The sequence below is a fragment of the Molossus molossus genome, unplaced genomic scaffold (genome assembly GCF_014108415.1).
Source record: "Molossus molossus isolate mMolMol1 unplaced genomic scaffold, mMolMol1.p scaffold_m16_p_1, whole genome shotgun sequence".
Taxonomy (NCBI): Eukaryota; Metazoa; Chordata; class Mammalia; order Chiroptera; family Molossidae; genus Molossus; species Molossus molossus.
In genome coordinates, this window is record NW_023425344.1 from 240,857,128 (window position 1) to 240,873,711 (window position 16,584).

The 16,584-nt window shown below is 50.7% G+C and overlaps 1 protein-coding gene across 8 annotated transcripts in view; it reads right to left on the minus strand.

Moving 5' to 3' along the window:
- The window catches only part of TTC7B (tetratricopeptide repeat domain 7B), a 236,332-nt gene that overhangs the window by 204,402 nt on the left and 15,346 nt on the right, over positions 1-16,584 (minus strand). For 7 of the 8 annotated variants that reach the window (XM_036264184.1, XM_036264171.1, XM_036264191.1 and 4 more), the window contains exons 2-3: positions 7,461-7,615; positions 5,366-5,534 (exon numbers count right to left, since the gene is read on the minus strand). In XM_036264184.1, coding sequence (XP_036120077.1) covers positions 5,366-5,534; positions 7,461-7,615 — 324 coding nt within the window. Of the gene's footprint in view, positions 1-5,365; positions 5,535-7,460; positions 7,616-16,584 lie in introns of those variants that run through there. The other variant, XM_036264226.1, reaches the window with a different exon arrangement.

Here is a 16,584-nt window from a genome sequence, read left to right on the forward strand (position 1 = left end):
TTATGTAGAACAGTGAAAAGCTGAAAACAACCTCCATGCCCCAAAGCAGAGGCTTTGGAGGTCCACATATTAAAGCTCATCCACACAATGAAATGCAGTACAGCTGCTGAAATGATGCACAAATGTATCTTTTGTCCAGTATTTAGGATCTGCATCGAAGTGGAAAAAGCAGGTCGCAAAGTAGTGTATGTGGTATAATCTCGTTTTTACTTTTAAAATTCACAGTAGTATAGAGAAATACACTACAATGCTAACAGAGGTGTCCTGGTGCCTGTGGTCCTATAGTAACTTCTCACCAATGAACTGTCAGCAGAACTTATGTGTGTTACTTCCGTTCACCCCGGACACCTCTCTCTTCTCTTTCCATCAGCTTCAATCACACAGGTGAGGACTGTGCCCTGGCAGCTGGGGGAGGAACAGGGACCTCAGGGACACAGCCACCCACCAGCCTTGACCAGCTGGACTATTACAGGACTCTCTCCTATTGGAGCCAATGCGTTTTGGCCTCTTGGTTACAACTGGGCCCACACCAAGGGGTGTATAAAGGCCGACTCTAGGGAGGCAAGCAGTTTCAGCTTCCACCATCCTAGCTACAGAAAGTTACCCCATGTCGAGTGGATCTAAGTCCCAAAATAGACAGTGGCCATGTGTCCACTGTCCCCAAGCCAAGTCTCCCCTTTTGAGAACAGAGCATCTGTGGCCACTCGGTGTCCTAGAGGTCCCATTTGCTATCTCAGTCTGTATCCCGGAGCAAAGGTTCCCACCCAGGACTGCCAGAAGCCCGAGTTTCTCCGTTTCTTCCGTTCCCATTCTCTGTTTCTCTACTTCGGTTTAAGAGACAGGAGGGAAGAGTTGGAGGGTGATGGGATGGGGGAACTGAGATCCACTCTCTGATAGTGGAAATGCAGTGAAGTGGACCACCTTCGGGAAGGACGTCCACGGCGGGCGCTGCTGTGGTGACAGGGCCAGCATGCCCTTACGGGTGTTTCCATCGTTGGCAGAAAAGACTCTGAATCATCAAAATATGCTCAGTGTAACATCTACAGGCAGAAACCACATCTGACCATGATGGGCTAGAGGCAGACACCAGAATCACCTGAATTACATGATAAGCATCTTGGAAGAAATCCAAGCAAGGGACATTTCATAAACTGCATTTGATCATTGAGTAGCAATTATGTGCCAGCTGCTGGGCGACGTTCTAAGGAGGGCAGACAAACAGAACAGAGTTCTTCTTTGAGAGACGCTCTCCCTCCCCGCGCCCAGCAGGGGTGTCTAATGATGGTGCAACTAACTCTAAAATGATTTCAAGCAACTCTAATCCACAGCTCTGACGGTACTGAACGTGACTGACCGAATGGGTGGGTCCCAGAGGGCTTCAGAGAAGGTAGGACATGTGAGCTTGAGGGACAGAACTTACAGAAAGACACCTGGGCTCGGGCAAGGAGTTAGGTGAGGAACAGAGGGGTGGGGCTGAGAAGAGGGGGGTAGGTGCAAATCTAGGCTGTTCTCTTGTGACCTGAATGTTTTCTACCTGAGGAAACCTTACCTGGCCCTAGGAGATCTGGTCCATATGCCAACAGAGCAGAGTGATTGGAACATGAGCTCCGGAGTGGAGCATTCTTCAGCCTGAGTGCCCATCTGCCACTCAGCAGGAGAGCACGGGCCCTGAACCAGCCTCCGAGATCAGGTCCTGCCTCTACCGCTTCCTCGCTTAGCACCCTCGGCAGCTTATCTAACCTCCCTGCACTCAGTGTTCTCATCTATAAAATGGAAAGAATGATAGTGCCTGCCTCACAGGGTTGTTGTGAAAATGGGCAGAGATGCCCATATAAAGGGCATGGTGCCTGGCACGGAGTAGGCGCTGACATCATTCCTAGAAACCTCATGCAGTCACATTTACTTTGTCTGTAATTAGGGATTGGGAGCATTGAAGAGACAGCAAAGCCCGGCCAGCAGGGCTCAGTGGTTGAGTGTCAACCCCTGTACCAAGAGGTCGCCGGTTCCATTCCCAGTCAGGACACATGCCCAGGTTGTGGGCCTGATCCCCAGTAGGGAGCATGCAGGAGGCGGCCAATCGATGTTCTCTCTCATCGATGTTTCTAACTCTCTCCCTCTCCCTTCCTCTCTTTCTAAAAATTAATAAAGAAAAAAATTAAAATAAAATAAATAAAGTAAAGCCTTAACATGGTGTTGGCCGGAAAGTTCTCCATAACTGAATGATGTTGGCTTCAGATTCCCAATAAACCTCACTAACATCACCTGGCTGGAGGAAGCACTCCCGGCCACGGCCGGAAGAATTAGCTGTGGGGGTTCACTGACTCTCCCAGGCTCTGGCGGACCGCCCCGGTGGAGTCAGACCTCAGGAGACCATGGAAAAGTTTAGGTGACCCATGAATGTGTGCAGGTCAATCCCACCACCTCCAGCAGTATGCAGGGGCCCAGGGCAGGGCGTGGCCTGGGCGCGAGCCCATCCAAGGGGCAGCTGCGCTCCGCTCCAGCCTGGTCCTCCCTGGGAGAATGAGGAGACAGCGCTTCCCTTTTTGCCCAAGAAGATGGAAAGCCAAACTGTTAACTGTCGCCGATTTGGAAATGTTAGCAACTCATTCAAAAGCGTTGGAAACACCGAACTGACTAAGCAAACCCCGCCTCAGACGCCTGCAGGTCAGTGGTTCGCGGCTTCTGATTTAAGAGGGCTTTGTACACTAACACTCATCGAATCCTTGTTGGCAATCGGCCCTTAAAAACTCCCAGGGACTCGATGAAGAAAGGAAAACCGAACACGTTCGGACACAGAGCCCGGCCAAGGGCCTCCTGACTCCTCGGAGAACTGGCCTGTCTTTGAGCATTTCTGTGAACTACAGGGGCAATTTCCTGTTGTGATAAGTCATGTCTAGTGGTTTCCCCACCAAACACTTATCTTTTAAGCTAACATTTCCTTCACGCTCACTGTGTGCCAGGTATTGTTTTAAACATTTAACATATACGGTCTCACATAATCTTTACGACAATCCAATGAGAGCCTGACAGATGGGAAATAGGGGCCCAGAGACCTGAAGAAGCTGGACAAGGTCGCACAGCCAGAACAGGACAGAGGCTGGGAGCGGGGCCCAGGCAGATGGTTCAGCATAACCATCCCCGCAGGCAGCCTCTCGGGCTCGGGGCCTCCGCAGCTGCAGGCCCCTCCTCCAGGCAAACGTGACCCTTCCTTCTCCCTGTGTGACCACCTGTGCCTACAGAGTTAGAAACTAGCTAGGGCCACCTGTCCCACGAGCCAGCCAATGTGGCTCAAGAGCCATGTGCCTCAGCCCCATGGCTGGGGACCCACTACTAACCACATATCACCCAGGGCCAGACTCAGGGACCAAGTCCCCTGTCCTCCTCGCCCCCTTCACATGGAAACCACAAGGCTAAGCTGGCAGTGCTACCGGCGGGAGGTCTGCTACCCCAGGCTGTCTGAGAGCCAATACTAAGAGCTCTTGCTGCTAAGCAGCCCTAGAGCCATCCCCCAGCCTTAACTAGCAAACCAACTCCTGGCTGCAATGTACCAGGTACCATCAACCAGGTAACTGGGAACTGCCAAAAGCAGCTTTGCTCTCTTGCAGAATATCATTCCTGGCCGGAAATCACACACACACACACACACACACACACAGAATATCATTCCTGGCCGGAAATCTCTCACACACACACACACACACACACACACACACACACAGCTCCCAGATGCCCAAGGCACATGAGGTGGCTCAGTGAGCATCAGAGAGAGAAGAGGGCAACTATGTGGCACAGACCCCAGTACACCCCGACTCAGACAGATGCCAACGCAGGCCAGGCGCTCTCAGGACCCGAGACAGCCTGAAAGGACTGTCCGTTATCCGCCAGCATGGCCTGTCGAGAGTGACAGCGTCCTTTCCTAGCCTGCAGGGATGTTTAGAAGATTAATTAGATGAGCCTGGCAGTGTTTGAGGTTCCCCAGGGAACCTGGTAAGTATGTTACCCCCATCACAAAGCTCTTAAGTGTGCCTCGAGCTGGGTCTTTGTTCAGCATGGCACAGGACACCAAGTCAGACAGCCGGCAGCACACAGCAGCCAGCTCGCTGCTGTTCTGGAGGTCACCCCACCCGGGGCCGTGGCCTCTGGGCCACCCACCGTCAGTCACAGTGCATGGCTTGGACAGTGGGTGACAGGAAGGAGAGGAGCTGGTTCATGTTTCAGACGGTCCATTTCTTACAGTGGCCGTTAGGAGCCCAGAGGCCTCCTCCTCCAGGAAGTGTTCCTGGCCCTGCTGGCCTGCCTCCGAAGAGCTGTTACCCATTCTCAGCTTTTACCATTTGCTACCTTGTTTGGGGCTAACATTTTTAAATGCCATTTAGTAACATTTAGTATATGTCAGGTAGTGTATTAAGTGCTTTACAAACACTATTTGATGTGATCTTCACAAGTCTATGACGTGGATGTGATTGTACCCATTTCACAGATGAGGAAGTGGCAACTTGGAAAAACATGCCCTGGCCGGTTTGGCTCAGCGGTTAGAGCATCGGCCTGCGGTCTGGAGAGACCCGGGTTCGGTTCCCGCTAGGGGCATGTACCTCGGTTGCAGTTTGTCCCCGGCCCTGGTTGGTTGTGCGGGTGGCGACCACTCGATGTGTCCCTTCCACATCAATGTTTCTCTCTCTCTCTGTTCCTCTCTCTCCCTCCCACTCTACCTGAACAAAAAATGGAAAAATGTCCTCGGGTGAGGATGATAAAAAAAAAAAAGAAAGAAAAAGTCAAACATGTGTGCCCTGCCTCTCTGTCATTCTTTCCAGGGGACTGCATCTTCTCACAGTAGATTACAAACTCCTTCATGGCAACCAGGGTGACGCTTACCCTTCCTTCTATCCCCCGAGCCCCAGGGCACACGGTTAAACACTGATGACTGACTGCTGTACTGACTGCCACATGTAGCAGCCACTTAGCCCTTCATTAACACAGAGGTGGCACAGTGAATAAACATGTGGTCAGCCACGTGGCCAATTGGCCATGTAATAAGAATCCCTATAAATATTCTGCAGCATTTTAATTACCAAGAGAAGTCCCTGCTTCCGTTGCATATTAATGATCAGAAAACTCCGCTGAAATGTGTTTCCTTCATTTCCTCCAGTGATCACTGAGACCTGCAGCTCTGGGGAAGTCATGTTGCTCGGCTCCAGGCTAACCAGCGCCAGCCTGGGGCCCACGCTGTGGCCTCGCTGGGAGTTGTCAGGGTTGATCACCAGCCAAGGGCAAGGGGTCAAACTGCAGGCTCCAGGGAGGCTCTGCTGGCCCCAATCAGCACGACCCTGGGGGACACCCTCCCAGGGACAGGTGGCGCGGGCCTCACCTTTGGTAGCGTAGGCCTCCGCCAACAGCCGCAACCTGTAAGGAGGGACAGCGGCCAGCGGCAAGTCGTCGAGGCCCACCCGCGCGTAGATGTTGAGCGCCTCTTTATAATCTCCTTCCACGTAGTTCACCTTGGCCATGATCAGATTGGACTCTTGTAGCAATTCTGACTAGAAGGAAAAGGAGAGAAAAGACATTTTCCTACTGTACTATGGAGGGCACCGCCCAGGGCCCAGCCACCTGCTGTCGCCAGCCGGGCTCTCTGACAGGAGCGGCGCGGACGGTCGGTCGCCGCGGGACTGCTCACAGTAGCCCGAAGTGGAAACAACCCAAACATCCATCGGCTGAAGGTGGGTGAGCACAACGGGGTGGAGCCACTCAGTGGAACAGTACTCGCCACAGTGAGGAAGGAACCCCGGCGCAGAGGGTAAACCTCTGAAACGTGTGCCAAGTGAAAAAGCCAGGCCCGAGGGCTTCTGGGCGTGCGGGACGTGGCCAGGACGGGCTGCTGCAGAGGCGGGTGCAGACCAGTGCTCACCTGCGCTGGGAGGATGGGAACAGGGGAGCCTGCTAATGGTTAGGGGTGAGGAAAATGTTCCAACGTTCAGGTAAAGGTTGCACAACTCTGAACATTCTAAAGACCACTGAATTGTACACTTTAAATGGGTAGATTTTATGGCATGAGGATTATAATTCAATAAAACTGTTGAAAACAAAACAAAAAACTCGAGGCTCCCCTCAGGCAGTGGGGCTGACCTGGAGCAAAAATGGAAGGAATGCTTTATGAACAAACATATAGCCACCTGTCTCACAAAAAGGAAGCTTCCACGGGCATCCTCGGGGGTCCTGCCCACTGCGCTGGGAGTGTAATCTGAACAGCCCGAAACTGGTCTAAAAATCAGGGCTGGCTTTTTTTCCAGGGGTGCAAAAGTCAGGGCTGGCTTGCTGGCTTTCCAGGGGCAAACTTCTTGCTGAGTCATTCTCTCTTGTTACGGTTACTGAGCCTGGGTCCTCTCCCCAGAGGCTGCAAGCTCCAGCCGTCCTCTGATGGCTCTCCTTCCAGTCCAGGCGGGAGAGGTCAGCTTCCCTAGGCCACACCCACCCGCCTCAGACTCCTGGCTTGCCCCACCCCCACTCATAGCAGAGAAAGAAGAAGCCACCCAGCCATCTATATAAGGAAACAGATTTATCACCATCTCCCAGGCCTTCTCCTTGGGAGCTAAGCTATACAAGGTTAGGTTTTCCAGCTTTCAGAAGCATGTATTCTGTAATCTATAGCTGTGAAGGGTAGACCGCACACAGGTAACCAGCCAGAGCATGGCGAAGCAGCTGTTTCAGCCAAGGCGGTCGCTTCCAGGCATTCCTTGAAAGGGAGCAGACATAACAGGCAATGCTGGGGAGGATGGTGGGCCAGGGGCAGGGCCAGGGAAGGTGGGATGAAAGGGGATCCGAAGAAGCAAGAAAGGAAAGGCTAGACAGGGAGACGGAAAGCCAGCACAAAAGGAGAACAGAAAACAGGCCGCTGAATAGAAGGGCGGTGCACAAGGTTTCCTGTGCCCTGGGGATGAAGGTCGTGGCTCAGGCAGAGGGAAGTTCCCGTCCTGGTTCCCTCCCACACCAAGGTACAGGGTCTGCCATCACCAGTAGGAACCCCACACAGCTCTGGGCCACTCATGGGACATTCATGGACGACATATTTTAGGCAGGAAATTGTGTAATAAGTGGCCAACTGATCAACCTCTTTGTTTCCTATAGTGGAACAGGGTGTCAGGTTGAGCTCTGGGTTACATATGACAGCTTATTCCAAGCACCTGGGGAAAGTTAGTGACATTTTTCAAAATAATATGTCACTGAAGGCTCTCATCAGAGAGACTCTTTTGAGCCTGAAGCCCCTACAAGGTGGCCGGCCAGCCAGCCAGCCTCAGGTCGCCACATGGATCACACAAGGAGCTGGCCTGGCTCCAAGAAGACAAACCACTGCAGTGAGATGTGCTCCAAACACCACCCAGGTGTCCACAGGCATCGTTCCCAAACACACAGCTCCCAAACATGCCAGCATCTCCCAGTGGCCCCCTCATCCCAGAGGCCCACAGTACCTTGAGGTTCCCACGGTCCAGGGCGGCGGTCAGATGCTTGCGGACCTCAGTCAGCTGGGGCCTGGGGCCTCGGGGACTGGCCCCCTGCCGCAGGGGGTGTTCCTTCAGGTACTGCTCCAGCTTCGACTCCCCGAGGAGAAGTTCTGCCATGTCATCTACAAAGGACAAAGTGAGATGCTCAGCAAGGAATGGCCTGTGTCCTGGGAACCCTCCCCCGGACCTCAGGACCACCACCACCCTGCCCCACGCCCCAGCAAAGGCTGTCTGGAACTTCACAGCTTCGGACGGGGTCTAAGTAGGCACCATCTGACAGTGCAGCCTAGTCATTAGTAAAGAACTAATGACTAGTCCCAGTAGTATGCACTCAAACAGGCGGTGGCTCAGGCACTGTCATCCTTTGTCACGTAATTGAATCTAGAAAGATGGATTCACATGGAGATAGCTCTAGTTCAGTAGAAAAACACAACGTTGTCTTGTGGTTTATTCAGGATGATCTTTACAAAACACACACAGAACCCAACACTGCCTTTTCCGAGAGTAACGCAGTGAACTCTCCCTGCCCTTCCGTGTTCTATGGCTTCTACGAGCTGGTAGAATGTTTCTTGTACAGTCAGATTCTTAAAACGAGCTTGTGTCAAAATGACCTGAATGCAGGCTATCTGTTTTTGTCTCAAAATCAAAATTATACAGACACTGATATCGGGGAACATTTGTACGAAGACTTTATTCCTAAGAGTGCAATACTTATAGCTATAACTTCGTTATCGTCTGTGTCAGCTTGTTAATTAGAATAAAAAGCTCATTCTAGCAGCGGCTCTTTGGGATCCACACACCCAAACTGTTCTGAACAGACCCAAACAATTCCTGCAGCAGCCTGAGCATAGTCTGTTTCTCCTGTAATGGGACAGAACATAATTCCATTGAAACATAAGAGCAACCTTAAAAGGTCGTGGTTACCACTGTGGTGCAGGAAAAACAACCTCAGCTCGGGTTAGTGGCCAAAATGGACTTTAGCTTTATCTTGAACATTCTGGTCGTAGAAAAACAATAGGTATGTCTATTATTTGTGCACCCTAAAACTAACTGAGACTCGGGGTGGGGGCAGGTCCACCAAAGGCCGGGTGCTGGACCGAGATCCTTTCCAAGTCTTCTGCTCAGTGACCCAAAGCTGCCGAGTCTACGGTTCTCAGCAGGGCCTCTGTCTGTGTATTGGGAAGCCAAAAAGTATGCGGTAGAGACGACACCTGAGGTCCTGGGAGAAGCTAAGCAACACCAGAACGAGCAGAGTTAAGTTGCTGAAATTCTGTAGTGGTCCAACAAGAAAAAGCAAATCGCTGAGGACATCAGGCAGGACCCACAGCAGTGTCTCCACAGGACACAAGTGTAACCCAGGGGATGGACCCAGCGCAACACCAGGCAGGTACGAGGCACTAAGCAGCATCCTCCCAGAAGAGTGGAAATCCAGCTAATAAAGGAATCGAGGGCTCAGTGGTGAAGGACATTTAGGCCAAGGCCTGCTGGTGCGTGTCCGGGCATCGACATGCACAATACCAAATGCTCATAAGAATTACTGTTACAAATAGAATCTGACTATAATAAACCAATACAATGCAAAAACAATACTATATCAAAAATTGGGAGGCTCTTCAGAGGACAATGTCCTCATCTTTCAAAACACTGAAATATGTGTGTGTGTTTCTTTAAACACTACATGACACCAATATTTTTAAAACTTTATTGAACACTTTTAAGAAATAATGTCACATGGTAAAACGTTTATTTGGACCTAAACAATTCCTTCAGATTCTCTTTTTTTTCCCATGAATACTTATTAACACCTTATTTTTTAAAAATAGAGTACTACTGTCCAATAGAAGTACATTTAAGGCACATATGCTATTTTTTAAATTTTAGTAGCTTTATTCAAAAATAAACAGTTGAAATTAACTTTAATAATATATTTTATTTAACTCAATATAACCAAAATATTATCAGTTTAACAAGTAATATTTTTAAATTATTGAGATATTTATATTCTTTTTTCATCTTAAGAGTTTCCAAAGCCAGTGTGTACTGTACACTCAGCACATCTCAATCCAAACCTGTCACATTTCAAGTGGTCAAGAGCTAGCTACACATGGCTGGTGGCTGTTGTGTTAGACAGGAGCATGACCCATGCTGATGAAAGTATGTTGATTTATCTTTATATCTGTCCCTGGAAAGATACCTAGAATGACTGCCACTAGAGTAAAAAATAGAAAATTCTTCCCTGGCTTGTTTGCTCAGTGGTTAGAGCGTCAGTCCCACAGACCAAAGAGTCGCAGGTTCGAGTCCCAGTCAAGGACATGCACCTGGGTTGCAGGTTCAATCCCTGGCCCTGATCAGGGCCATGCGGGAGGCGGCCAATCAACGTGTCTCTCTCACATCCATGTTTCTCTCTCTCTCCCTTCCTCCCTTCTACTCTATCTATAAATCAACGGAAAAAATATTCTCAGGTGAGGATTAACACACAAAAAAGATAGGAATTTCTGAATGATAGGATTTGGAATAATTTTTAAATTCTCATCTTTGTGGTTTGAATTATTATTATTATTATTATTATTTTTATCCTCACTTGAGGACCTTTTGCATTTCTCTTCAGATAGAGAGGAAGGAAGAGAGAGAGCGAGAGAGAGAAACATCGATGTGAGAGACATATCGAGTGGCTGCCATCCACACGACTCCAACCGGGGCTGGGGACACACTGCATCCGAGGTACGTGCCCTTAGTGGGGACCAAACCCGGGACTCTCTGGTCCATGGGCCAACGTTCTAACCAACGCTGAGCCAAACTGGCCAGGGCAGTTTGAATCATTTTTATTAAAGAGAACCATTCTATGTTACTGTTAGAAAAGTCTGTGCCTCTTCCTTGAAAACTGGAACCTTAACAGTTGTTAACTTCTGGCTAGTGAGACTATCAGTATACACTGAATTTCTTTCCTGTGTAGTGTAAACTTCCAAAAAATGAAACAAAATCCAGTGGGTTCAGAGTCCTAGATTTAAATTCTAGTGTGGCACTTTGTGGCGTGGGCACTCTGATATAGCCTCAGCATTTGGGGGCAGTTCTAAGGAAGCCCCTCTGTACGCCTGAGCTAAGGATTCCTCTCTCCCCATTAGTCCTCATTTTCCCACATTATTCCCCATTATCCCACATTATTCCCTGTCCCTCCGCTCACCACCCTGCTGCAGACTCCCGTGACCCTGAATCTGAACACCGCTGCCCCGAGCAGAATCCCCAGGCCAGCAAGCAGAAAGGACAATAGATCAGGGTCTCTGCTGCCCACGACCTCTCTCTAGCTGTGAGATGGGGGCATGTACTTACCCTCTTAATGCATCAATGCCCCCGTTTATATGATGAGAACAGTACCACAGCCACAACAAGAATGTGGAGTAGAGCTAATGAGTTCTGGGGTGAAACATTGTGGCCTGGAATAACCACACCTCTCATCTGGGCCTTAAAGGATGAGTAGGCTCTGGACTGGCAGACAATGAGGACACACAGTGCCTGAGAAAGGCGCACAGGTGAGGAAGGTACATGGAACCCGCGGCAGAGAACAGGGTGCAGCTGAGTGTGAAGACAAGAATGGAGACTTGAGCTGGGAGCAGGTGGAGACTTAATGGATCCCCGCCCCCATCTCCCTACTCGGCCCCATCCCTACAGAATATGGTCCAAATGCCTCGGTGTGGAAAACGAGTCCTGGCCAAGTTCTCCGCATGCGCCAGCCCAGTTCACTCCTCAACCGTCCGGAGTGCTTGGGAACACGGAGAATACCACTCGCCACTACTTGCTAAATATCCACTAGTTTCCAGCACTGATCTTCTGCCACACACCCCACCCCAAGCCTCCCCCAGCTGTCCCAGGAACTCAGTCACCCCAAACCAGGCTTTTCTTATCTGTCTGCCCATTCTAGACTGTATGGAGAAGTTTGCAGAAGAGCCGGTGTGTTATCTCTGAGTCCCATGGCCACAGACTTGGTGCCCAGTAAATGGCGAATTAAGTCGATGACAGGCCGAGGCATTTGGGCCGCATCGTCCAGCATTTGGCCTGGCCTGGCCTATGCCAGAATCTGCCCGTTGCTCTTGAATATTCATTCTCCCCTCCTTCCTTTAGTATTAGAAGCCCCAGGTTTTATCAGCGTACATAGCTGCCTGGGGTAAAGACCATACTTCCCAGGCTCCCTGGGAGCTAGATGCTGCATGTGACTAAGTTATGACCGATGGGATGTGAGCAGGAGTATTAAATGCATCTTCTGGGCCGTACCCAGGGGGGAATGAGCTTGCCCTCCAGGTCCCCCTCACCCCGGTGTAGCTGGAATGTGGCTGTGCTAATGGACAATGGTGCATCCATCCTTGACCACGAGATGGAAGCCATCTACGGAGGATGGCAGAGCAGCACGACATAAGGAGCCTTGGTCTCTGACACCGGGGAGCTGCCACCAAGCCCGCACTGCTGCTTACCATCAATGATCACATGAGAGAGGAACATTAACTTCCACTCTGTTCTTGCTCAAGTCACTATTAGTCTGACCTTTGTTACATAATTACTGAATCTAGAAAGATGGACACATATTAACTGGAGAGAGCTCTAGTTCAGCAGAAAAATATAAAGTTGTGATTCATTCAGTATGATCTCTACAAAACACACACACAAAGTCCAACACTATGTCTTTCCCAAGAGCGATGCAGTGAAATCTCCCTGCCCTGCTGTGTTCTGTGGCCTCCACGTGGATGGGAGCTGGTAGGATGTCCTAACTTTACATTGAGAACCGCGATCTGAGCGCACCTGACTGACACCCACCTCACGTTCACTAACCGGATTCCGCACGACCCATGTGAGGGCTTTGGTAGAACCCGAGTCTGCACCTCTCCTATTTCATTGGTTTTACAGTCTAGGCTTGCAGACATGTTTATCTCAAAGAAGGGCGGCCTAGTTAAAGAGGAGTGTAAAAACCACTACCTCTGTGCTATGTGGGACTTACATCCTTTTAGTTAATTACTCTCCTCACCCTGGGGGACTGCACCAGAGACTTGCAGCCAATGTGTGCAGAGAGCCCAGCTCCGTCAGAACTACCAGGAGGGCCCTGGGGAAGGTTCAGCTGAGAGAGAGGCTTTCCCGACAATTAGGAGACACACTCCCTTTCCTCACGGGGACCCAGCTCTTCAGGACCACTGAACACGATGCGAGCTCTAATGAAGTTGAGTATGGTCCTGGATGGGTGCAGGAGAAGGAGTCACGGCCTTGTCCCAGAATGTGACAGGTGCATGTTTCAAGGTGGAGAATGTGGGGAAAGGCATTCCAGGCAGAAGGAACAGAATATGCAAAGCCATGGCACAGCCTAGTTATTTGGGAAACTCCTAAGCAGTTTGTTCGAGCCGAACCATGAAGGACAGGGGAAGGAAGAGGGAATGGTCAGGGGAGTCTCCTGCCAGGCAGGCGAGGGCCAGCTCCTTGGTTCCGGAAGGAGCTGCCGACTCTGAGGGAAGAGCTCACTCTGTAATTTGAAATTCAGCATAGTGGCTATGCAATCCTTTTTGAAGGTTTTTAATTTCCAGGCTCCATTAATCTTGCAAGCAAGTTGTGTTTTCTTTGTTCCCCTTCCCTCACTCTCCCAACCAGGAGGGTAGAGGCCTTAAACAAGCCGAGGAACGGGCGCTGGAGCAGTCCCACAGGGAGGGCGGCCCGGTGGCCGGACCGACGCTCCGGGGCGCTGGCTGCACCTGCCAGGGACTCAGGGGTTCCCGTGCTGAACCCACAAGCAGCAAAAGAAAAGGACGCCACCTAGCCAGCTGCTACTGCCCAGCAGGGTGCCCAGCCGCATGCCAGGGCAGTGAGACAGGGAGAAAAGACATCTCAGGGCACACGAGGAAACTAATTTCAGGTGGATTAAAGAGTTAAATATAAAAGAGGATTAAAATGTTAAAAATAGACTTTCACTTCCAGCCAAGAAAGACCAAATTTAACCTCCCATTGGAAACAACCACAAAAATATGACAGAATATATTTCAAAAGAAAAACAATTTTCAAGCCACTGGACACTGGGCAACAGAGGAAAGGGATCCCTGGGTAACAAGCAAGGTCAGCCCGAGGACCGCTGTGAGTCCGGCGACAGGGCATCGAGGACACTCACAGCAGAATTCTGCCTCACGAAAGACTTCGATCTCTGTCTCTCCTCCCCCTCCTCTTGCTCACACTCTCGGGGAACAGGGGGCACAGCGGGGCATGCTGTAGCCGCAGGCAGAGCGGCAGGCTGCAAAGCAGGGCCGGGATATACCTTCCCGGATGGAGAAGCCCAGCAGCACAATGTGGAGGAAAGAGCTCTGGTCTCAGGCAGCCCCAGGCTGGAATCCCAGCTCCTTTGCTTACTAGCTGTGTGGCACTGGGCAAGTTACTTAAACTCTCTGAGCCTTAGTTTCCCCACCTGGCTACCTGAAGATTAGAGATAGTATCTGTAATGCATATAGTACAAACCAGGTGCTAAATAAAGGTCAGTTACTGTTGTTATTTTCATTCATTAGGAATTGCTATTTCCCAGAATGGTCTAGTGGGGCCAGAAAGCCCTATCAGACACAACCTCTGTGCTCAAGAGGCCTGCAGTCTGGAGGACAGAGAGGCTGTGCTAGCCTCACGGCAAGCCAGGCCATGCTGAGCTTACACACGCAGCGTGCTCAGCAGTTTCCATCATCCTAACTCAGCAGGATGTTGATTCTATCATCCATCTCACAGGCAGGGAACCAGGCATGAGAGGTACGACATGCCCAGGCCACAGAGCCGGTCTGTCCTGGAGCTGGGATCTGAACCCAGGCAGTCTCCCTGCGCCGTCTCCTCCGCCTGCCGGGCACACACCCGCGAGAGGAGCCCAGTTTCCCTCCCAACAGCTGCGTGATCCTGGCCAAGTGGCTCAACCCTTCTGCTGTGGGGCCAGACAGGCAGTTTCCAAGTCCCTTTCCTGCTCTACCAGCTAGGATTCCCAGGGACTGGAGAAAGGAGGGGCTCAGGGGTGCCCAGAGCTGATTTCACCTATCCCACAAACATTGGGGGGGGGGGTGTTAAGAGGGGCTGCAGAAATCAGCTCTCCAGTGACTCACAGCGAGATAAAGGCTGAACCTGAATAGAGACCACTCCCAAGAAGAGCACTCAGCCCCCAGGAGGGCCTCTGGTCCCCTGGTTCATCTCCAGACAATCCCCAATTCCATAAGCCTGGGGACTGGCACAATTTAATACCCAGGCGGACTAGCCTCCCAGGTCCCCCCAGGGAAGGAAAGGTTGTGGCCTTTGCCACTTGAGGTGACGCCCCTTTCTCATAGTCCTCTCCCATGTGGATAAGCAGTTGACACCAGAGATGTGATCAGATGATGGAGAAAAACTTAGGGTTTCTATTCTATTCCAGGGAGTACTTGATATCAATACCAAAAAATCCCCACGCCTCGGTTTATATGTCAATAGAGAAGCATTAGGTCTATTCAAACCATCCTGCTGGGGCTCCGATCCAAGAGGAAGAAACAAACCCCTATTCAAGTAGGAACTGGTTCTCCAGTGTCCCCTTTGTTACCCAGCAAAGACAGCCAGGTTCTCCATTTCTTAGTCTCAGTGTGACCTCAGTGAGTTTCATCCCCTCTTTTATTTGGTTTCTTGTAAGTCACAGGTAACTTAAAGTTTGTAGTACTGGTCATCCCCCTGCCCAGCAAAGAGTGTTGACACAAAACAGACACTGTTGGATGGTGCTGGTAGGAGAATAAATTAGCATGGTTATCTATAGAGGGCAATTTAGTGACATATAAAACTATTAATGCCCTATACTATCTGACCCAGAAATTCTAGTTTCAGCAACTTAGCCTACAGATGCATGCACTCCTGAGCACACAGATGGACACATGGGGATGCTACTTGCAGCCCTGCAGCTAATAGCATGGCACAGAAACAACAGGGGACCTGTTAAATGGACTAAGGTGCAGCCCATGCAATGGGACATAGTGTATCCATTAAACAACAGAAACAGATCTAAACAAGTCCATGGTGGCCGGATTGCACTAATGGCCCCAGGCCTTCAGGCCTCCCTGCATCTACATGCTTCGTGGCCTCTTGCACTGACCCTGGGCGTGGCCACATGACTTGCTCTGATGGACAGGACGGTGGCAAACCTGACGCACACAGCGCTAGGCAAAGGGCTTACCCGCTTCTGCTTGCTTCTTGCTTCTCTGCGATCACCATGAGAACATACTCGGGCTGGCCCGGGACTAGGAGGCCGAAAGGCCAGGGGAGAAGCCCAGCCATGGCCAGCAATGTCACTGAGCTAACCCAGAGCTGGCCATGGACACACAAGCAAGCCCTGGCTGTTTTAAGGCACTAAGTTTTGTGATCGCTTGTTACATAGCAGTAGATAATAACCTCAAAGAGATACCCTGGCTGGTTTGGCTCAGCGGTTAGAGCATCGGCCCGCAGACCAGAGAGGCCCGGGTTCGGTTCCTGCTGGGGGCACTTACCTCGGTTGCAGTTTGTCCCCGGCCCTGGTTGGGGTCGTGTGGGTGGCAGTCGATGTGTCTCTGTCACATCAATGTTTCTCTCTCTCTCTTCCTGGCTCTCTCCCTCCTCCTCTAACTGAAGAGAAGTGCTCACGTGAGGATAAAAAAAAAAAGAGAGAGAGAGGAAGAGAGACACAACTAGGGTGTACAGCATATCATTGTATGTAAAAAAACAAAACCAACATCAAACTATCTTATAAATGAGCAGACATACAGCATGCTTCTAAAAGGAACCCCAGGAAAGTCTAAGCATGGTGATTTCTATGGAAGAGAAGGGACACGGAGATAATGTAAGAAGGCAGTTACTTTTCACTGTATACCTTTGACACTGTTTGATCATTACTACCACGTACATTCATCACCTACACAAAACAAGCAGGTAATTTAGACGGAAAGAAGGCTGTGCGGCAGCATGCTCCGAACACCCGCGAGGGGTCCACAGGACCTAGTCCATCCATCATCTGAGGACCAAGAGGAGTTTCAATCTGCAGTTACTACTGACAGCCCATCTCCCGCTGTCCCTGCGCCATCCGCCCCCTGTGCACACACCCGCCAGGCCCCAGCAC